Raw genomic sequence first — 22,927 nt, forward strand, 5'->3', positions numbered from 1 at the left:
TCAGAGAGGCTGTTTCCATGTTGTATCTCTAAAGCTCAGCTGTGAGTGGGTTTAGTGCCTGGTTGTACCACGATAAGTTAAATGGCACAGACCTCCGCAGATCCATCAAGATGTATTTAGTGAATCACAAAGTGTAGCAGTGAGTCAGTCACCCGCATCGCCAGTAAGTAGCACCACAGAGGGATGGATGAAGCTACCGCAGCAGTGTGGTTCCATTTCAAACCACTTTATAGTTCCTTCAGAGAAAGCTTTAGATTAGCCTTAATGTACGCAGCCTTGCCTCTCATGAGACATCCGCAGCACCGTTCTGCTGGCAGGGAGAACTCATATATCATCGTCATGTAACTGGTTCCTTTCTCTTTATCCAGGTTCTTACATCTGACAAAATGTGTAGGAAGGAACTGCAGATGCTGGTTTAAATTGGAGATCGACACAAAGCTGGACTAACTCAGCATGCAGCATCTCTGGAAAGAAGGAATGGGTGACGTTTCGGGTAGAGTTTGAATTCGGGTCTCGACCCGAAACGTCACCCATTCCTTCTTTCCGGAGATGTTGCCTGTCGCGCTGAGTTTCGCCAGCATTTTGTCGTATCTTCAGTTGAAACCAGCATCTGCAGTTCCTTCCTACACTACTGATTTATGTTACTTGGGGGTGAGATACCATATTCAGGCACAGCTCCACTGCTGCATCAACAGGCCGCCCAGCCATAGTGGGCCCTGCCCTTGTACCCATGGCCTTGGCCGCATCATGGGGCTTGAATCTGCCGAAAGACATGTTGCCAGTCCCTGATTCCGAGTCGCAAGGTGCCATTCTAGAGATCTGGGTTCAATCCTGTCTTGGTGCGGAGTTTGCATGTTCCCTCTGTGACCACGTGGGTTTCCTCCCACATCCCAAAGACATGAGGGTTTTGATGTTAATTGGCCTCTCTGTAATTTGCACCTGGTTTCGTAGATGAGAAAGTGGGATAGCATAGGACTAGTGTGTACTGCAAGTGGATGCGTTTCAGGTCCGAACCCTTCTTCAGCGGGTGATCGAGGGTCGGCATAGAATGGGTGGGCCGAAGGGACTGTTTCCGGGCTACATTTTACAGTCAATCAATCTCCCCCCCCCCCCGCAATGAACCAGTGGTGCTGCTGTCATCGACAACTACTTCCTCCTTGAGATTATTCATCTTTCAACATATTCCAGGGTGCAATTTGCACAAGATTTTTCTTTCATTGAAATAAACTTGCTCACAAAAAACGACAACTATTATTGGAGTTTATTGGGAATAAAGAATCCAGTGGATGGGAATTCCGTTTAAAAGACTTAATTAAAAATTTAGGAAAGGAGGCACAAAATTCAGAGGAGAATTTGAAAGCCATTAAAATGTTTAATGCTTAACGCAGGGAAGTGCAAACAGTAAGATTTCATAGTATTTAACATCCTTAGAACGTCTCAAAGCACTTTACAGTCAATGAATTAATTTAGAGGCATAATCCCTGATGCAATGCAAGTCAATAAGAAAACAGGAGGCTGGAATGTGTCGCTGGCTTGTCTTCCATTTCACATCCAGAGTGATCACATGTTATCTCCCTTTCACCATTCCAGGGGGAAATCCGGATCAGGACAATTAGCAACTCTGATTGACCCTCACCACAGATACAGCCTGGCCTGCTGAATATTTCCAGCTTTCAGTTTAGTTTAAGTTTTGGACAGTACGGTGGCGCAGTGGTAGAGTTGCTGCCTTACTGCGTCAGACCCCAGTTCGATCCCCATTATGGGTGCTGTCTGTATGAAGTTTGTACGTCCTCTCCATGACCACGTGGGTTTACTCCGGGTGCTCTGGTTTCCTCCCACATCCCAAAGACGTACAGGTTTGCAGGCTAATTGGCTTTGGGTTACAGATTGTAAATTGTCAATAGTGTGCAGGGTAGTACGGGTGATTGCTGGTCGGCACAAACTCGGTGTGTACTTGTCAACTACATTTAGTTTAGAGATACAGCACGGAAACAGGTCCTTCGGACCACCGAGTGGAGTCCGCACCAACCAGCGATCCCACATTTACAATTTTACCGAAGCCAATTAACCTGTGTGAGGAGACTGCAGCACCCGGAGAAAACTTACGCAGGTCACAGGGAGAACGTACAAACTTGCTACAGACAGCACCTGTATCAAGATTGAACCCGGGTCTCTGGAGCTGTAAGGCAGCAACTTTAGCACTGTGCCACAGTGCTGTTCAGTGTTAACAGCTTATTTGTTTAATGACTGCAAGAGATCCATCATTTGATCAGTGTGCCTGATCTTCAGCAAGGTCTCAAGGGATGAGGCTGCTACAATCCCCTCCTCTGCTGCTGGAGTTTCCATCGACTGGCACCGTGTCTCTGGTCACAGATCTGGACACGGCGGGTGGCACCTACAAACGGCTTGCCCCTGCCAGGAGTAGCCATGGCATCTGACCACAAGACTATTGATACTTTTGATTGCTTGCAGGCTGGCTTCTTGAAGTCTGAATGATTAACTTACAGATCTTCACAGAAAAATTAATACTGAGGCAGAACCAAATGGAAATTCAGGGTCTTGACAGGGGAGGGTGGAAATATAAGAGCAAGGGGGTGGGGGGAAGAAGACAGCTGAACTATAGGACATCAACCCTAATAAATAAAGTAGGGAATTCAGGAATTCTTCACATGTGCGCACACACACACACTCACGTGCACACAAACTCACAATTACATGAGTAATGGAGGGAAACGGTACATAATGGGAGGTTAAGGAAATACTGATGGAGTCAGATGAAGTTGTAGAGAGTGGTCCATTAAACATCAGAAGCAATCGCCGGAAAGGACACACAATGCTGGAGCAACTCAGCAGGTCAGGTAGAGTCTTTAAAGAACATGGATAGGCAATGTTTCGGGTCTGGACCCTTCTTCAGGCTGATTGTAGGAGGGGGAGGAAGTGGTTAGAAAGCTGAGAGGAAGGGGCAGGACAAAGCTCAGCGATTACAGCAGAAGGTGTGAAACAGACGGGTTGAAGAGTTGTGAATTGTGAAGCCAGAGGATGGAATGCAGGAGGGGGGGGGGGGGGGGGGGGGGGAGCAATTGCCCGGCTGTCGATCCTGCGCCTGTCTTTCCACTCTGCAGACCTTTCGCTGTCAGACAGTCACCACCTGAAATGAAGGCAGCTCAATAGTCCTGTGACTGTGCCGTCTCTCCGGGCTGTAGGTTGGTGCAGAGTCTGTGCATCTGGTTCAGTGACTCCGTGAGGAAAGTCCCAATGGTGTTAATTTCCATAAGAGTCAGGTTGTCCAGCTAGCGGCAGGGAGGGGGGGAAATCAGAGAGAGAAGGTGTGAACATCGATTAAAAAAACCATCATAGAATATTAAAATGCCAACTGTGCTGATATTTCACTGCAATCGCCAGCACAGCCCACACACACTGATGCTCAGAATCGTTAAACAGCAGCTTCCCAATAGACGAGATTCCTGTATTTTCACTGCAGTTTCACAGTGAGCAGACCTGAGCTACTACTACCTGCCTCATTGGAAACCCTCGGACTACCTATGATCTGACTTTACTGGACTCTATCTTACACTAAATATTATTCACGTTTTTCCCTTTATAATGTATCTGTACGTCGTGAATGGCTCGGATGCAATCATATATTGTCTTTCCGCTGACTGGTTAGCACGCAACAAAAGTTTTTCACTGTACCTTGGTACACGTAACAATAAACTAAACTCAAACTCTCCTCTCTTCCAGCATTCTTACCCCCGTCCCCCCCGACAATCAGACTGAAGAAGGGTCCTGACCTGAAACCTCACTCATCCATGTTCTTCAGAGAAGCTGCCTGACCCGCTGAGTTACTCCAGCACTCAGTGTCTTTGGTTTATAAGCCAGCATCAGCAGTTCTGTGTTTCTACAGGGTTAAATGTAAAGCCTCCTACCTTAGCGTGGGCCTCTTGTTGGTTCACAAAGTTATCTGCAGACAACCGAAGCTTTGCTATCCGGGTATCCCAAGTATCTTTGATTAAAGTCCTGATTTCATCGGCTTTGGGAATGTTGTCCGAGGCGCTGGAGAGGGACAACAAATTCAGTGTGGTGATAGTGACACAAGGATTAGGTATGTTACAAAACCTACCTGAATCGCCATTGGGAATCTGCCCTCAGCCAGGTCCGCGATTTTGGCGCTGTTTGGAGGGGGCGGGTTTAAAACGCGATTTTTACTAGGCTGTACTAATCGCACATGTTCAGCCTAGTAAATCATTAACGAAAAATCGCTGCAAGACCCGGTCGCAAAAGGTATTATTAGTTTTATAGGCCTCGATAATATAGTTCTAATAGTTTTAAAATTACTGTTTCATTTCGCAACCATTCGCAGCCCCAGGGTTTTATAGAGCAAACAATTAAAGGTATGTACCTTATTTTTACATTAAATGGGGCATATATATAACCCTATATATCAAGGTATCTCTAGCGAATAGCTCATTTTGGGCTTTTTATATCCCGCAGTATTTTTCTCGGCATTTGAGGGCACTAATCTAGCGCGCTGTCAACATTCTAAACCGGCGCGTTCCACATGAACCCACTAGAAAGCCGATTTAAATGGGCATTTATTTACAGCAATTGAACACTAAATTCCTTCCATTTGGCCTATAAATTAATGTAAATTAGATATAAAAATCATGTTATATTGTGAATTATTTGTGAATAATCTTTGGACACTTAGGCTATTTAAAAATGTTAATCTTTCCTTAAGAAATGGCCTGTTGATTATCCAAGATCACAGCTTTTTTGTAATGTCCATTGAAAATCAATAGGGAACAAGATGCTAATTTCCGAGTATGAAAATGGTCATAACTTTTTTAATACTTGAGATATGAAAGTGAATTTGGTGTCAAATTAAACTTATTGTTATGCTTTATCTGATGGGATAAATTGCAGACTTGATTTTTTAAATCTCAAAATTTTGTAACATTGCTACAAGGATGTGGTGCTACCTTGCCGCCCGGAGATCTAATATATGATTTTACCGGGTTATTTGCAAAACAAAGCATTTGACTGTACCTGGATACATCTGGTACATCTGACAGTATTAAAGAAACACTGAACATGGTGGCGCTCTCTCAGTCCTACACTGGTGGAAACAGCAAGCTCTGTACTGATCTCTAAGGAGGAGGACTGTGGTGTCCATGATCTTGCAACATCCAGCAGCTAATGACATGGTATTAGATCTGGGAGAAGGAGTGCAGTTCTCCCTGACGTCCTGGCTAATCATCACCTTTTAAATAAAGGCATTAAAAACATGATCTGGTCATTTCTCTCTTTTCTCCGAGGAATCTTAGTGCAAACTAATTTGCTGCAACTTGCAACAAACAGGACTCAATTTCAATTGTTACTTTGCTGGCTGTAATGAGCTTTGGCAGTTTCTGGCGTTGTCAAGGGCATTACCCAGATGGAAGTAAGATTTTCTTTAAGAAAGTTGCCCGAAATGCAGGCTCCACGGGTGGTTCAAGGGGACCCTGAAGAGCAAGTTAGATGAGCGGCAATTATTTTCTGGTTGATGAAGGGAAAGCGAGAAATGCCTCAAGAGTGTCCTCTTTATGTTGGGCCTTCATCCTTCATTTCAATTATGTCGACAAAAGAAAATTATCACCCGGGGCCGCACACACATGAACTCACACTCCCAGATTGCCCGTTCATTCCCAATTGAATTCGGAGCAACACTAAATGGTGAGGAGACAAAAAGCAAAGTGCTTCAACTTACACGATCGCATCTTGTGAAGCCAACACAAAAGTGGCGAGAAACAGAACAAAGCTGATCCTGAGAAAATGGGGACGGGAGGCCAGAATTTGTAACATGCTTAAATAACCCAGTAATGCAGAAACAAAGATCTGCAGATGTTGCTTTTCAAAAAAAGACACAAAGTGCTGGAGTAACTCAGGTGTGGCAGGGAATAGGCCCCTTCTATCCTTGTCTCCCACTTGACTCTGGCCTCTGTCCAACCATCTGCCAACCAAACAAAATTCCGCAACCATATCCACCTATCACTATCCAGTCGCCAATCGGTCTGAAGAAGAGTCCCGACCCGAAATGTATCAGTACTGTAGTTATTTAATGAGCAACATTCACAACTATACGTACGCATATATGTTACCATGGTCCAGGATTTATTGACACAGGTTGATCATACGCTGAATAATCCAAACACATTTTTGTTTGGAAATTGCATTAACTGCAATGTGTAAAAAGAAATGAGATACTGTCTTATAATTTTGCTGTATGTCATTGTGGGAAATATCATGTCTTGATTGGTGAATGTTTAGTTTGTGACTTTATTTGAAGCAGAAATAATATGTGAATGCTTCATTGAGTATAATTCCGACTGGTAACTACGCACTTTTTCCGAGCACATTATCACATGCGTCATGCAAGCCGTCTTAAATGACCACCAAAACTGTCATTTGGCAACCTAAAAAGCTGCCAAGGTTGCCCGGCTGGCAACAGGGAAAAAAAGTTAAGCGAGAGCCCTGGTAAGGTGTGTAAATGATAGATCAAAGCAGACCATGACAAGGAAATGTTGAATGATTCATTGTTAGCTGAGGGGAAGGTGACAAGGAGGCATACAATCAGTAAAATTAATCAGGTCATTGAATCTCGTCGAAGAACTAGGGTGCGGGAGGGACGAAGAAAGAGGGAATTCAAGGGTTACTTGAAGTAAGAGAAATCAATATTCATACCACAGGGTTGTAAGCTGCCCTTCCGTGAAGGAAAACGGACAATGTTATGCAATTTTTTTTAAAGTTTCAGTCTAGAATTGTTCGGTGAACGATTGTAACTTTATCGACACCAAAATGTGGCGACACTTGGGTACTGTCTCGGTAAGATGTTTTAGTTTAGTTTAGAGATACAGAGCAGAAACAAGCACTTCGGCCCACTGAGTCAGCGCCAGCCTGCGATCCCCATATAATAACACACTAGGGACGATTTACAATTATTCCAAGCCAATTAGCCTACAAACCTGGAGTGCGGGAGGAAACCGGAGATACCAGAGATAACCCATGTGGTCACAGGGAGAACGTACAAACTCCATACAGACAGCACCGAGTCTCTTGCCCAGAGTTGGGGAATCGCGGACCAGTGGACATAGGTTCAAGGTGAAGGGGAAAAGATTTAATAGGAATCCGAAGGGTAACTTTTTCCACACAAAGGGTGGTGGGTGTATGGAACAAAATGTCAGAGGAGGTAGTTGAGGCTGGGACTAACCCATCGTTTAAGAAACAGTTAAGACAGGTACGCGGATAGGACAGGTTTGGTGGGTTATGGACCAAATGTAGGCATGGGACTAGTGTGGCTGAGATAGTGTTGGCTGGTGTGGGCAAGTCGGGCCGAAGGGCCTGTTTCCACACGGTATCACTCTATGGCTTCATGACCCATAGTCAGGATCGAACCCGGGTCTACATAGAAACATAGAAAGTAGGTGCGAGAGCAGACCACCAGGTCCATCGAGCCCGCACCGCCATTCGCTCATGGCTGAACACTAAACAGACACACTTACCCACAAACAATAGACACAAGACACAGAACACAAGACACTACCCTCCCCTTTATACCGCTATCACCCCTCTCCACCCCAAGAACCTCGTGATCTCCTGGGGGAGGCAAAAAACCGGATAAAAACCCAGGTCCAATTCGGGAAAAAAAAACGGGAAATTCCTCTCCGACCCCAATCTAGGCGATCGACACTTGTCCAGGAGATCACTCAGGTCTTACTATACTAACCATACCTAGGTCCATATCCCTGCCCTCTCCCCGTAGCCCCTTATCCCCTTGGCAGCTAAAAAAACATCTATTTTAGTCTTAAATATATTTAAAGTTTCTGCTTCCACTGCTCCCTGGGGCAGTGAATTCCATAAATTAACCACCCTCTGGGTGAAGAAGTTCTTCCTCATCTCAGTTTTAAAAGAGCCCCCCCTTATTCTGCAACTATGTCCCCTAGTTCTAGTTTCCCCGATCATTGGGAACATCCTCGGTGCATCCACCCAATCAAGGCCCCTCACGATCTTATATGTTTCAATGAGATCGCCTCTCATTCTTCTAAACTCCAAAGAGTAGAGTTCCAGCCTACTTAACCTTTCCTCATATGTCAATCCCCTCATTGCAGGAATTAATCTTGTAAACCTTCGCTGCACTGCCTCCAGGGCTAGTACATCCTTTCTTAAGTATGGACCCCAGAACTGTACACAGTATTCCAAATGTGGTCTCACTAATACTGTGTACAGCTGCAGCAAGACCTCCGTGTTTTTATACTCAATCCCCCTAGCAATAAAGGCCAAAACGCCATTGGCCTTCCTGATTGCTTGCTGCACCTGCATACTAACTTTCAGTGATTCATGTACTAATACCCCTAGATCCCTTTGCGTTGCATTACAACGCAGCTCCTCCTCATTTAGAAAATAACTTGCCCTATCATTTTTTTTCCCAAAGTGAATGACTTCACATTTATTAGTATTAAATTTCATCTGCCAAGTTGTTGCCCACTCACCTAGCTTATCTATATCCTTTTGCAGACTCTTCCTATCCTCCTCATCCCCTACTTTTGCTCCCATTTTTGTATCGTCCGCAAATTTTGATATATTACACTTGGTTCCCTCCTCCAAATCATTTATATAAATTGTGAACAACTGGGGTCCCAGCACCGACCCTTGCGGAACCCCGCTAGTTACCGGTTGCCATCCCGAGTATGAACCATTTATCCCCACTCTCTGCTTCCTATTTGTTAGCCAATCCTCTACCCATGCTAATATATTACCCCCAATCCCATAATTTTTTATTTTTAGCAATAGTCTCTTATGTGGCACCTTGTCAAAAGCCTTTTGGAAGTCCAAGTATACCACATCCACCGGTTCCCCTTTATCCACCCGGGTTGTTACTTCCTCAAAGAATTCGAGCAGATTCGTTAAACAGGACTTCCCCTTCACAAAACCATGTTGGTTCTGTCCGATGAAGTCATGTTTATCCAAGTGCCCCGTTAGTGTTTTTCTTTAATAATTGTCTCTAACATTTTACCCACCACCGATGTTAGACTAACCGGTCTATAGTTACCCGCCTTCTGTTTACTTCCTTTTTTAAATATAGGTGTTACATTGGCCATTTTCCAATCCACTGGGACCGTTCCTGCCTCCAGGGAGTTTTGGAAAATTATCACCAATGCATCCACAATCCCCACCGCTATCTCCCTCAAGACCCTTGGATGTAATCCATCAGGCCCAGGGGATTTATCCTCCTTCAGTCTCATCAATTTCCCTAATACCACCTCCTTGGTGATCTTAATAGTATTAAGCTCCTCCATTCCTACCGCCCCCTGTTTATCCAGCGTTGGAATATTTTTTGTGTCTTCTATGGTGAAGACTGATACAAAATACTCGTTTAATGCCTTTGCCATTTCCATGTTCCCCACCAACAACTCTCCAGTCTCACCCTCCAATGGACCAACGTTCACCTTAGCCACCCTTTTTCTTTTTATATAGCTATAAAAACTCTTACTATTAGTTTTTATGTTGTTCGCTAAATTCCTTTCATAGTCTATTTTCCCCGTCTTAATTAATCTCTTAGATATTTATTGCTGACCTTTAAATGCTTCCCAATCCTCTACCCTCCCACTATCTCTGGCTACCTTATATGCCCTTGCCTTCAGCCGAATACTATCCTTTATAGTTTTACTGAGCCATGGCTGACTGTTCTTACCCTTACCCCTTTTTTTCTTCATAGGAATAAATTTTTCTTGAAGGTTATACAGTATACCCTTAAACGTACACCACTGCTCATGTACCGTCTTATTCTTGAGTCTGCTATCCCAGTCAACTTTGATCAGCTCAGTCCTCATACCTTCATAATCCCCCTTATTTAGACTAAGCACCCTAGCCTGAGTTTCAACCTGCTCCCCTTCTATTTGAATATGGAATTCGACCATATTGTGGTCACTTGTTCCCAACGAGTCCCTAACTATGACATTGTTTAATTAATCCTGCTTCATTACACAGGACCAGATCCAAGATTGCCTCCCCCCTTGTCGGTTCTGTGACATACTGTTCTAGGAACCCGTCTCTAATACTTTCTATAAACTCTTCCTCTAGTCTACCCTGCCCAGTTTGGTTTGCCCAATTAATATGAAAATTGAAGTCCCCCATGATTACAGCAGTTCCCTTTTTACATGCGTCAACTATTTGCAGATTTATGTTCTGACTAACAGCGTCACAGCTATTTGGAGGTCTATAAATTACACCCACTAGTGTTTTTTTCCCCTTATTATTCTCTATCTGTACCCAAGCTGTTTCACTATCCTGATCCTTCAACGCAATATCCTTCCTCTCTATTGCCGTTATTCCCTCCCTTATTAAAAGGGCCACCCCTCCTCCCTTTCTTTCCTGTCTATCTTTCCTAATTGTCGAGTACCCCTCTATATTTAACTCCCAGTCCTGATCCCCTTGCAGCCATGTCTCCGTAATGGCCACGATATCATAACTATATATACTTAATTGCACCGTTAATTCATTTATCTTATTACGAATACTCCGTGCATTTAGATAAAGCACTTTCAGATGATTTTTACTACCCTTCCTTTCCGTTTTTGCCCCTTTTACATCTAAAGCTTTATCTTCACACATTCTGTCTCCTGTCACATTTTGACTTTCCGCTTCCCCACTGATACCCTGCTCTATTTCCTCTACCCCTGCCGTTATTACCCCCCCCTTGATACCTCCCCCCCGCTACTTAGTTTAAAGACCTCTCTACTGCCCTAGTTATATGATTTGCCAGGACCCCAGTCCCAGCACCGTTCAGGTGAAGTCCGTCCTTACAGAACAGATCCCCCCTGTCCCAGTACTGGTGCCAGTGGCCCAAGAAACCAAACCCATTATTCCCACACCAGTCTCTGGCGCTGCAAGGCTGTGCTACCTTGCCGCCCGGAGATCTAATATATGATTTTACCAGGTTATTTGCAAAACAAAGCATTTGATTGTACCTGGATACATCTGGTACATCTGACAGTATTAAAGAAACATTGAACATGGTGGCGCTCTCTCAGTCCTACACTGGTGGAAACAGCAAGCCCTGTACTGATCTCTCAGGAGGAGGACTGTGGTGTCCATGATCTTGCAACATCCAGCATCCAATGACATGGTATTAGATCTGGGAGAAGGAGTGCAGTTCTCCCTGACGTCCTGGCTAATCATCACCTTTTAAATAAAGGCATTAAAAACATAATCTGGTCATTTCTCTCTTTTCTCCGAGGAATCTTAGTGCAAACTAATTTGCTGCAACTTGCACCAAACAGGACTCAATTTCAATTGTTACTTTGCTGGCTGTAATGAGCTTTGGCAGTTTCTGGCGTTGTCAAGGGCATTACCCAGATGGAAGTAAGATTTTCTTTAAGAAAGTTGCCCGAAATGCAGGCTCCACGGGTGGTTCAAGGGGACCCTGAAGAGCAAGTTAGATGAGCGGCAATTATTTTCTGGTTGATGAAGGGAAAGCGAGAAATGCCTCAAGAGTGTCCTCTTTATGTTGGGCCTTCATCCTTCATTTCAATTATGTCAACAAAAGAAAATTATCACCCGGGGCCGCACACACATGAACTCACACTCCCAGATTGCCCGTTCATTCCCAATTCAATTCGGAGCAATACTAAATGGTGAGGAGACAAAAAGCAAAGTGCTTCAACTTACACGATCGCATCTTGTGAAGCCAACACAAAAGTGGCGAGAAACAGAACAAAGCTGATCCTGAGAAAATGGGGACGGGAGGCCAGAATTTGTAACATGCTTAAATAACCCAGTAATGCAGAAACAAAGATCTTCAGATGTTGATTTTCAAAAAAAGACACAAAGTGCTGGAGTAACTCAGCAGGTCAGGCAGCATCTCTGGAGAACATGGATAAGTGGCATTTGGAGTCGGGACTTTTCTTCAGACTGATTGTAGAGAAGAGGGACAGGAAAGCTGTGAGAGGAGAGGCAGGACAAGGTGTGGCAGGGAATAGGCCCCTTCTATCCTTGTCTCCCACTTGACTCTGGCCTCTGTCCAACCATCTGCCAACTAAACAAAATTCCGCAACCATATCCACATATCACTATCCAGTCGCCAATCGGTCTGAAGAAGAATCCTGACCCGAAATGTCACCTATCCATGTTCCCCAGAGATACTGCCTGCCCCGCTGACTTACTCTAGCATATTGTGTCCTTTTTTCTTAAGAAAACCCAGGTTCAATGTAAAGTCTGTATGTTTAACTCTAGTTTAGTTTTAGATATACAGCGTGAAACAGATCATTCAGCCCACTAAGTCCACCGTGACCAGCGATCACCCGTACACTAGTTCTACCCTACACAGTAGGGACAACAGAGAGAAGCCAATTAAATTACAAACCTACACGTCTTTGGAGTGTGGGAGGAAACCCGAGCACCCGGAGAAAACCCACACGGTCATGGGGAGAACATACAAACTCGGTGCAGACAGCACCCGTAGTCAGGATCAAACCTGGGTCTCTGGCGCTATATGGCAACTCTACCGCTGCACCACCCTCAGTTAGGACACTTAGTGTCAACAAACTGGGGAGTGAGGGTGGCAGGTATAAGAACCAGAGGACAGCAGAACATGAATAACTTTAGAAGAGAAACAAAAGCAAAGTAAAAAATCAAGGAGCATTACACTGGCGGACTGTGCATGTTACTTACTGATTCAACAGCAACTTAGTCAGTTCCATGTAGTGAGGGTTGGGCATTGGGGTAAAAGTTTCCTCTTTACGCTCCTGTTCCTTGATTTGCTCAAGTTTTTCTGAAGGAAAACAAAATATTCACTCAATATTCTACCTGCAATGATCTGATTCAAAGTTACATGCATTACAGACGGAAACCCGATTGCTCGTTCACTTAGGTCTCTCAGTAGGTTGTTCCAGAGACTCCGGCACAATAACTGGGTCTACACTCTAGGGCAGGACCATAGAGGTGCGACCACTTTCAGATCAGATATTAAAGCGAGGCATCAGTCTCTTCCAGGGTGGTAAAAGATCTTGTGGATTATTTTTAGGAGCAGGGGAGTCATCTTAGTAGAAACAAGGAACTGCAGATGCTGGTTTACAAACAAGCCACAAAATGCTGGATTAACTCTGTGGCAGCATCTCTGAAGAACATGGAGAGGCGACGTTTAGGGTCAGGAACCTTGCTGTGGTAGGCAAGGGAAGAAAGCTGGGAGAGAGGCGGGGCAGGGCAGAGTATGGCAAGTGATAGGTTGATACAGGTGAGAGGGGTGGGATAGGCAGAAGGATGGAAAAGCCTAAAGATGAAAAGTCTAAAGGTGTGAGATAAGGATAGAAGGATTGTGATTTGCGAAGCCAGAGGAAGGAATGTAGGTGGAAGGGGAAGGGAAAATGTGTTCAGATGGGGTACGGGGATTGGGGGGGGGGGGGGGGGGGGGGGGGGGGGAACTGAGTGGGGGGGGGGGGGGGGGGGGGGGGGGGGGAGGATTGTAAATTACCTAAAGCTGGAGATCTCAATGCTCATATGGTTGGGTTCTAAGCTACCCAAGCCCAAGCATAAGAGGTCTTATTCCTCCAGTTCTCATGTGACCTCACTCTGGCCCTAGAGGAGGATGGAAAAGGGAGTTTGATAGCAACAAAATCCCCTTTAAATGTGTATGTTTTAAAATATCTTCTCTGAACAGCAGGCCACACCACTCACTCACCCACATCCATCCATTCTGGTGCAATGATTCTGCATTTTTGTCTCTGCTTTAGATTAATAGCCAGCCACACAGGCACATCGACAGGAAGCCCGGGATTGAAAGGTCCCAAATCGCCCTGGATAAGATAATCAAAGAGCACACATTGACAATAGTTTGAAAGCAATGCAAGTTTATAAACAAATCAAATACCATCAAAGGTAGTAGTAGAGGCAGCACTGAAGTAGCGCAGCTGGTAAAGCCACTGCCTCATGGCGCCAAAGACCTGGGTTCGATCCCAACCTCAGGTGCTGCCTGTGTGAAGTTAGCATGTTCTCTCTGTGATCGTGTGGATTTCCTCTGGGTGCTTCAGCTTCCTTCCACATCCCCAAGACGAGACATGCAGCCTTTATAAATTTGCCCTATCGTGTGGGAACAGATGTGAATGTGGGATAACATAGAACTGGCGTGAACGAGTGATCGATGATCGGCAAGGGCTCGGTGGGCCAAAGGGCCCATTTCCTCGCTGTATCTCTGAACTAAACTAGTCATTTGATGCATGCAAACCCTTGCAGTATAATTGGCTGCTGCGCTTCATACTCTTGAAAATAACAGGTTTAATTATGCATGAAACACTTTGGGATATTGCAATGGCCAAATGCAAAACAATATTAAAATCCAATCTTTCTTCAATTACTTTCACTAAACGACACGGAAATAAAATTGACACATGACCAATGAGACAAATCAAGATGTGCCCTTAGTTTATTGAACCTTTTAATCATACCTCAATGATACATATTCAACTCTGACCTAAGGATCTTGCATATTCTCACTGTAACTGTGTGTCTCTCTTTCAGATGATCCGAAAGATGTTGCCAGGATGGTTACTGGAAATCACTGTTAGTATAGGTGGACAGTAGGGGAAAGTGGGATTAAATTAGCATATGGAAGAGAACAAGTTACAGGGAAATAAATTTGGGTGGCACAGTGGAACCTTCAGTAGAGTTGCCCGCCAGAGAGCCGGGTTCGATCCAGACTACGGGTGCTGTTTGCACAGAGTTTATATGTTCGCTCCGTGATTGCGTGGATTTTTTCTGGGTGCTTCGGTTTCCTCTCACACTCCAAATACGCACAGATTTGTAGGTTAATTGGCTTCGGTAATAATTGTAAACTGTCCCTGATGTGTACGATCGTGCTAGTGTACGGCAGGGTGATCGCTGGCCGGCACGGACTCGGTGAGCCGAAGAGCCTGTTTCCTCTAAAACTAAAAAATGGAAGAATGGATTGAAGGGATTGCTCTGAGTGTCTTTTACGTTGTAAACATATAATGCATCAGAAACTTAGTCAGGAATTCAGTCAATGTCAGGGAAATATTTGAATTTGGAAATAAGAGACTGCAAACCTATTCAAAAAGAACAATGAATTTTCAATTCAAATCCAATATGACAAAACAGAGGATATATATATACATGAACAGCCTTGGTCAGAGAGTTAAAACAGCCGACATTTGTAACCTGGAGCTGTTAAGATTAAGGCAACATCACAGGTCTGAAGAAGGGTCTCGACTTGAAACGTCACCCATTCCTTCTCTCCAGAGATGCTGCCTGGCTCGCTGAGTTACTCCAACATTTTGTGTCTACATAAGATTGGAGCAGAATTGGGCCATTCGGCCCATCAAGTCTACTCCGCCATTCAATCATGGCTGATCTATCTCTCCCTCCTAACCCCATTCTCCAAGTCAAGTCAAGTCAAGTCAAGTTTATTTGTCACATACACATACGAGATGCGCAGTGAAATGAAAGTGGCAATGCTCGCGGAACAACAAAACAACCAAACAAATTTGATAAACACAATCATAACACACATATTATTTTACATAATAAATAATAGAAGGAAAAACGTTCTGTACAGTTAGTCCCTGGTGAGAAAGGCGTTTACAGTCCGAATTGCCTCTGGGAAGAAACTCCTTCTCAACCTCTCCGTTCTCACTGCATGGCAACGGAGGCGTTTGCCTGACCGTAGCGGCTGGAACAGTCTGTTGCAGGGGTGGAAGAGGTCTCTCATGATTTTGTTTGCTCTGGAGTTGCACCTCCTGTTGTATAGTTCCTGCAGGGGGGTGAGTGAAGTGCCCATAGTGCGTTCGGCCGAGCGCACTACTCTCTGCAGAGCCTTCTTGTCCTTGGCAGAGCAATTCCCGAACCAGATGGTAATGTTCCCGGACATGATGCTTTCCACCGCCGCTGCGTAGAAGCACTGGAGGATCCTCGGAGACACTCTGAATTTCCTCAATTGCCTGAGGTGGTAAAGGCGCTGCCTTGCCTTACTCACCAGTGCTGAGGCGTGTGATGACCATGTCATATCCTCAGAGATGTGGACTCCCAGATATTTAAAACAGTTCACCCTATCCACAGGATCCCCATTTATACTCAATGGACTGTACGTCCTCGGATGATGTGCCCTCCTAAAGTCCATGATCAGCTCCTTCGTTTTTTTGATGTTCAAGAGGAGGCTGTTCTCCTGGCACCAGAGTGCTAGATCAGCCACCTCCTCCCGGTAGGCCCTCTCATCATTGTCTGAGATCAGGCCCACCACCACAGTCTCCTGCCTTATGCCCATAACCTCTGGCACATGTACTATTTAAACCAAATGTGGTTGATACTTGATGCATCGAGACTTGATTTAAATAACATTCGGACAAACAATTTCTCATATGCTTTGAAACACAGCCAAATCTCAAAATTCTGCTCCAACAGTGTAGATTATGTATAGGAAGGAACTGCAGACAGTAGCGGACTGGCCAGGGTGTCAGCTTGCCCAATGGCAAGTGGGCCCCTGATGAAGTGGGCCCCCTTTGTCTCCTAACAACCAATATTTTTAGACCCAGTCCGCCACTTACTGCAGATGCTGGTTTACACCGAAGACAGGAGACACAAAATGCTGGAGTAACTCAGCGGGTCAGGTAGCTTCTCTGAAGAAAAGGAATAGGTGACGTTTCCGGTGTTTGTAATCCATTTTTTATTTTGGAGGGGTGCAGATAATTATTGTTGGGAATTGTTGCAGATTAAGTTTACACGAAATAAAGGCCTGTTATTTTAGTTCTGGAATATACAAAACAGTCGAAAGTGCTGGAGATTTATTTCCAAGTACACTGTTAGAGGAGCCAATTGCCGTCACATCTACAGTGCTTCAGCACACTGACGTAGAAGTATTAAAATAAAGCAGGCTCCGCTGCAAAAGACTCACGGTAATTAAATAGATTTTATCCAGGCTAAAGTTGGGTATGATTGTGACAGTCTGTTTTTCCGCAATAAACTCCACCTCCGAGGGGTCCATCGCTGTCCGCGCTGGAACCCGGAGACACACCGATAGAACACGGAGACACACCGATAGAACACGGAGACACACCGATAGAACACGGAGACACAGATAGAGATAGAACTCTGAAACTTGCAACACACTTTCCCGCGCAAACGCACAAGCCCGGATCAGCAACGCCGTCATTCAACAGAGTTCCGCCCCGCCTCCTCGACCATTTGCCACGCCCACCAAGCAGTAACTTGCTCAACTCTTAAAGGAACAGAAACTTTGAAGAACGTAGAAATAAGGAAATACAAATGCTGGTTTTCAGTGCTGGAGTAACTCAGACTTAACATGCTTAGGATTCACATACTCCGTGTAAAAACTAAATTTTCCCTGAACGACTATGAACTTTAAACTTTGCCCTTCTCACCTTAAAGCTATGCCCTCCAATATTTGATATGTCCATCCTGGGAAAAAGGTTCTGATTGTCCATCCCATCTATGTCACTGTCTATCCCATCTATGCCACTGTATACCCCAACTATGCTACTGAGTACGCTATCTATGTCACTGTCTGTGCCATCTATGCCACTGTCACACCCATCTATGTCCCTGTCACACCCATCTATGCCACTGTCACACCCATCTATGTCCCTGTCACACCCATCTATGCCACTGTCACGCCCATCTATGCCACTGAAGGTGGTTGCCGGAGGTTGCAGGTGGTTGCCGGAGGTAGGTTGGTTTCCGGCAACCACCTTCAACTAGCACCGCAACCGGCTTCGGCTAAAAAATTACCGATTTTTAAAACGGCAACCTATTTTTAGTCGCGGCCAGTTTTTAATTTTTTGAAATAATCGCCGGAACATAGAAGAAGCGAAAACCACTCTCGACCATTAGGGAGACTGACAAAAACCTCCAGGAACCGCACGGAAACCTTGGGTGGGGCGCAAAGTCTCCAGAGGTTTCCGTTCAGGTTTCCTAAGTGGGACAGGGGCATTAATCAGACTAGTTGTAGAGGGGAGTAACAGAAGTAAGAAAGAGCAGGACAATGACCCGAAACGTCACCTATCCATGTTCTCCAAAGATGCTGTCTTACCTGCTGAGTTACTCCAGCACTTTGTGTTTTTCTATTGTATAAACCAGCATCTGCAGTTCCACTTTATCACTATTTTCCAGGTGTTCTTGTCCATCAAAATCAGATGCCATTTCAGACTCACTACTAAATACAGAATGGAATAAAGATACTCCTGTGGTACCAATCTTAACCAAGGATAAATCATCTCTAGAAATCCATCTAAATACTTCCTCTTTATTGTTAGCCATCGAATTTCAGCCTGCCTAGTGGAAGGATAATTGAAATTTCTGGTAATAAATAATTTATATTATTTTGCTGCACATTAATTAATTTATGAAACTCCATTTCCTCTTGAGCTGATCATTCAGGAGACCTACCCACATACAAGTTTTAATATCATAATTCATTCTGAGCTCCAAGGACACCCAAGAACAGAACAATATTCTGGAAGGTAAAATTAAAAGATAATGTGATTGATTGAAAGATATAGCATGGAAACAACTCCTGCAACTCACCGATTCCGCTCACATTAGTTGTATATTATCCCACTGTTGCATTCAATTCCAATACACGAGGAGCAATTTAGAGAGACCAATTAATCTACAAGTCTGCAGATATATTTGGGATGTGGAATTTTGCATATCTGCAGTTTCTTGTGTTGCCAGGTTTTGCCCTACTGATGCACCAAGAAGGTGAGTGCCCCGTCTTAGAATTAGTCATAGTCATATATCATGGAAACAGGCCATTTGGCCCAACTTGCCCATGCCGGCCAAGATGCACATTTTACACTAGTCCCACCTGCTTGTCTTTGCACTGTATCACTTTACATCTTTCCAATCCAAGAATCTGGGAAAATATCTTTTAAATGGTGTTATCTGCCTCAACTACCTCCTCTAAATACCCACCACCTTCTGTGTGAAAAGGTAGCCCCTCGGGTTTCTATTAAATCTTTCTCTTCTCACCTCAAGTCCATGTCTTCTGGTACTTGATTTCTCTACCCTGGGTAAAAAAAACTCTGTGCATCTACACTATCTATCCCCTCATGATCTTATACACCTCATTCTTCTGCTCCTCAAAAAATAAAGTCCTAGACTACTTGGTTCTTGGTTTCTTGTTCCTCCAAAATATTCCAAATGGAATTTAAACTGGAAGTGGTGAAGGGAGGGCTACCATAGCTCAGGCCCTCAAGTCCTGGCAACATCCTAGTAAATCTTCTCTGCATCCTTTCCAGCTGAACAACATATTCCCCACAACAGGATGACCTAAACTGAAACCAACACTCCAATTATTGAAGTTTTTTTTTTCTGATTTGCCTGGTGCCATTTACAAACATATAGTTGGGGTTTTTTTTTCTTGCAGATCTTCTTCCAAGGAATCGCATGTCTCTTTATGCCTAGATTAAACATTTCAGGGACTTGGAATTTGCAAAGTGGTGCTGGACGTGGCAACTATCTGCATGTTGTCCCAGAAGAGGTTCTATTACACTCACATATATGATTTGGTGGATAGCATGCAGAGTAACCATTTCAATGTTTCTCATTACACATGACTATTAAGAATCCATTGAGCTACTGTACCATTGAAAATAAATCACAGCAAGTTTTTATCTGGCCATCTCCCTGGATCAAAATTAAAGAAAAGTTAACCATTAACCATAACATGGAACGCAGGCAAGAAAATGCTTGTGTAAACTGTGTGAGCGTTTAGATTCTCACACTTCTGAATGTTATTCCACGTGATTCCACGGTTCCAAATGTCAGAGGGACCGCATCACCAATGCCCTGCTCTCTGCGGAGAATCCACCTCTGATCGAGAAGATCCAGTTCGAGAAGGATGAGGCTCGGTGGTCACTGCCACCGCCACCCAGACACGCCAGCAAACAAGGCTGTGCTGTGGGAACTCGCCCGTGGAAGACGTGACCTGGGACGGCAAATCAAGACGATGCTGAAGACGTTGATGGAAGACGCATGTGTAGAGACAAAAGAGGAGCTTGACAGCTGCATGGAGGACATGTCAAGTCAAGTCACGTTTATTTGTCACATACACATACGAGATGTGCAGTGAAATGAAAGTGGCAATGCTCGCGGATTTTTGTGCAAAAGACAAACAACAAAACAACCAAACAAATTATAAACACAATCATAACCCACATATTCTTTTACATAATAAATAATAGAAGGAAAAACGTTCTGTAGAGTTAGTCCCTGGACAGGGATGTGTGGTGCATCCATCACTGTTCCCGTCGGAAACCAGCGCCACTGCGTCGCTAATGTTTTCAACGATGATGATGTTCCAAGGTCAGTCTTGATTACAGTTACATAGCAAAACATGACAGCAACTTGGGAAACAGAGAAGTAGAGTTAGTTGCAAAGTAAACGTTCCTGGATGACATATGAGGAGATGTTAAATCATTATTAAAGCTGCTAATAGCACCACCAGTGGCAATGGTCCTTTATTTGTCACATATGTAACTGCACAGTGAAATTCTCTTTGCATGTATTACACATCCAGGCGCCGCCATGTTTTATCGCCATTCCAAAGTCCGGTCAGCCCACATGCTCAATGTACTGGAGCAATTCCAGTGAACCAACGTCCCTCTTCTCGTTGGAGGATGTTAATACAGTGTGACATATTTACATGATAACTTTATATCATTAATGAGCATATAGAAATTGATACTGGAAAATTTCTTCAGGTCTCGACCCGAAACATCACCTATCCATGTTCTCCGGATATGCTGCCTGGCCCGCTGAGTTACTCCAGAATTTTGTGTCCCGTTTTGTAAACTAGCATCTGCAGTTGCTTCTTTCAAAACTCTGTAGGAGGATGCATTACTTATTTTTGGTACAGGACACCGATGTTTAAGATTATTGATCCTGTTAAGGACCTGTCCCACTTGGGTGTCATTTGCGCATCACGCAGATGGCGCTCGAAGATTTTGTACATCCCAAAATCCTGGGGCGCAACCGCGCATCACTGCCTACGTCACCACGCACTCATCACGTGCACGGCATGACGCGCGCGTCGTGCGTCTTGACGCGTAAATGATGTTGCATAAATTCCACGCAAATGACGCCCAAGTGGGACAGGCCCTTCAGGCTGCAATTTCTTTACCGACATGCACTGATCCCAAGTAGTAAAAAACTGCAAGTGTAGGGGATCAGAAATAACAACAGAAAAAAAAAGTTTAAGATACTCAGCAGGTCAGCCAGCATCTGTGGAGAGAGAGAGGGAGAGAGAGTTCTGATAAAATATAATTGATCTGAAAAGTTTACACTGTTTCTCTCTCCACTTTTACGTGCAAATCTAACAACAAAACCTTACCCTTCAACTCCTACATAAATTATGTGATGTTCCGTTAAGATATTACAGGAAATTTCCTCCAATGTTGACACCAAAACAACGGCCCTGCATGTGTTTGCAATTTTGTTATGGATACCACAGAGAATAAATCAATCTCTGTGTCATTACAGAATTTTATTTTATCTAAGCTATCATTAAGAAAACCATAGATCGTTATGGTTAATTGCAGGGCTCACAGATGTTTTGCTGCACAAGGGGGGCAAACATTAAATTAAATGCCGGGTAGTTATATGTAGAAAATTAGTTATATGTTTTTATATTAAAAAGGCACAGAAAAGTGATCCAAAGAATGCCAAAAGTTGACTTCAATACCATCTTAGGTAAGACCATTGTGAACATAACTGATCTGATGTTCAACAAATGGAGGATGGTGCTGAGCTATTACCTACCTACTCCCCTTATAACTCAAGCTAGTTATAGGACAAACCCCTGTCACCATTCATGTGAATCTTTTTTACCTCCTCTCCAGCTTAAACACATTCTTCCTATGGTACGGTGACTGAAACCGCACACAAGACTCCAATCATGGTATTACCAACATCTTTTACAGCTGTAATATGACATCCCAACTCTTGTACTTCATGAACTGAATGATGAAGGCAAGCAAGCCAAATGCCTTCTTCACCACCCTGTCTAACTGTCACTTTCAGGGAATGTGAATGTACTTGTACCACCAGATCTCTCTTCAATAATGTTCCTCGGGGCTTGATATTCACTGCGTAAGTCTGCACTGTTTTAATTTGCCAAAATGCATCACTTTGTGTTTGTTCAAATTAAATTCCATCTGTCATTCCCTTGCCCACTCTCCCGGTTAATCCCCATCCTGCTGTAACCTTAGAAGACCACCTTCACTGTTCACCATGCTTTACAGGAGGGATTGTGTTCCTAGAAACATGTCCTTCGTGGGATTTCAGGTAATGCACAACTGCATCACTTGTGCCAGCAACAAGAATCACAAGTCGGGGGAAAAAAATATTGTATTAATTTAATTATCTTTCCCCATAATTCTTGTGAGCAAATTTCATTCAGTATCTGAAGAAGGGTCCCAACCTGAAACATTATCCATCCTTTTTCACGAGAGATGCCGCCTGACAGGCTGAGTTACTTCAGTACTTTTTTTCTATCTTAATATCAGTTCTTGTTTCCACCATTTCTTGTTTCCACTGTTTGCATAATTCCACGATGATGCCCAACCCAGGCGACTATTTCCACGCTAGCCACAGAAGCAGATCTACAATTACATATTATAATCACTTTTAAATCTCTGCTCCCTCCTACAGCAACATTTCTTATATTACTCCCTTCTCATTTTTTTTGTACACTGTGAATGGCTCGATTGTAATCATGTATTGCCTTTCCGCTGGCTGGTTGGCACCCAACGAAAGCATTTCACTGTAACACATCTGCGTGGCAGATGCAGTATAATATAGATAAATGCGAGGTTATCCACTTTGGCGGCAAAAACAAAGGGGCAGATTATTATCTCAATGGGGTTAG

At 44.0% G+C, this 22,927-nt stretch overlaps 1 protein-coding gene across 1 annotated transcript; it reads right to left on the minus strand.

Moving 5' to 3' along the window:
• Positions 1 to 1,245: 1,245 nt before the first annotated feature.
• gins2 (GINS complex subunit 2) lies at positions 1,246 to 17,192 on the minus strand. Its single transcript, XM_055648878.1, has 5 exons — positions 16,934 to 17,192; positions 13,712 to 13,826; positions 12,706 to 12,805; positions 3,927 to 4,053; positions 1,246 to 3,290 (listed from the first exon to the last, which is right to left on the minus strand). The coding sequence occupies exons 1-5, from the start codon at positions 17,189 to 17,191 to the stop codon at positions 3,165 to 3,167; spliced, it is 726 nt and encodes a 241-aa protein (XP_055504853.1). The 5' UTR covers position 17,192; the 3' UTR covers positions 1,246 to 3,164.
• Between the last annotated feature and the right edge of the window lie 5,735 nt (positions 17,193 to 22,927).

This window comes from Leucoraja erinacea, chromosome 17, assembly GCF_028641065.1.
Source record: "Leucoraja erinacea ecotype New England chromosome 17, Leri_hhj_1, whole genome shotgun sequence".
NCBI lineage: Eukaryota > Metazoa > Chordata > Chondrichthyes > Rajiformes > Rajidae > Leucoraja > Leucoraja erinaceus.

Excerpts from the sequence above, each read along its gene's own strand:
- gins2 (XM_055648878.1), bottom strand. The coding sequence starts at position 17,191 with ATGACGGCGTTGCTGATCCGGGCTTGTGCGTTTGCGCGGGAAAGTGTG. Across the intron at positions 13,827-16,933 it reads ATAAAATCTATTTAATTACC|GGCGATTTGGGACCTTTCAA; the intron begins GTGAGTCTTTTG and ends TATCTTATCCAG. Across the intron at positions 4,054-12,705 it reads ACTAAGTTGCTGTTGAATCA|CGCCTCGGACAACATTCCCA; the intron begins GTAAGTAACATG and ends GTCCCTCTCCAG.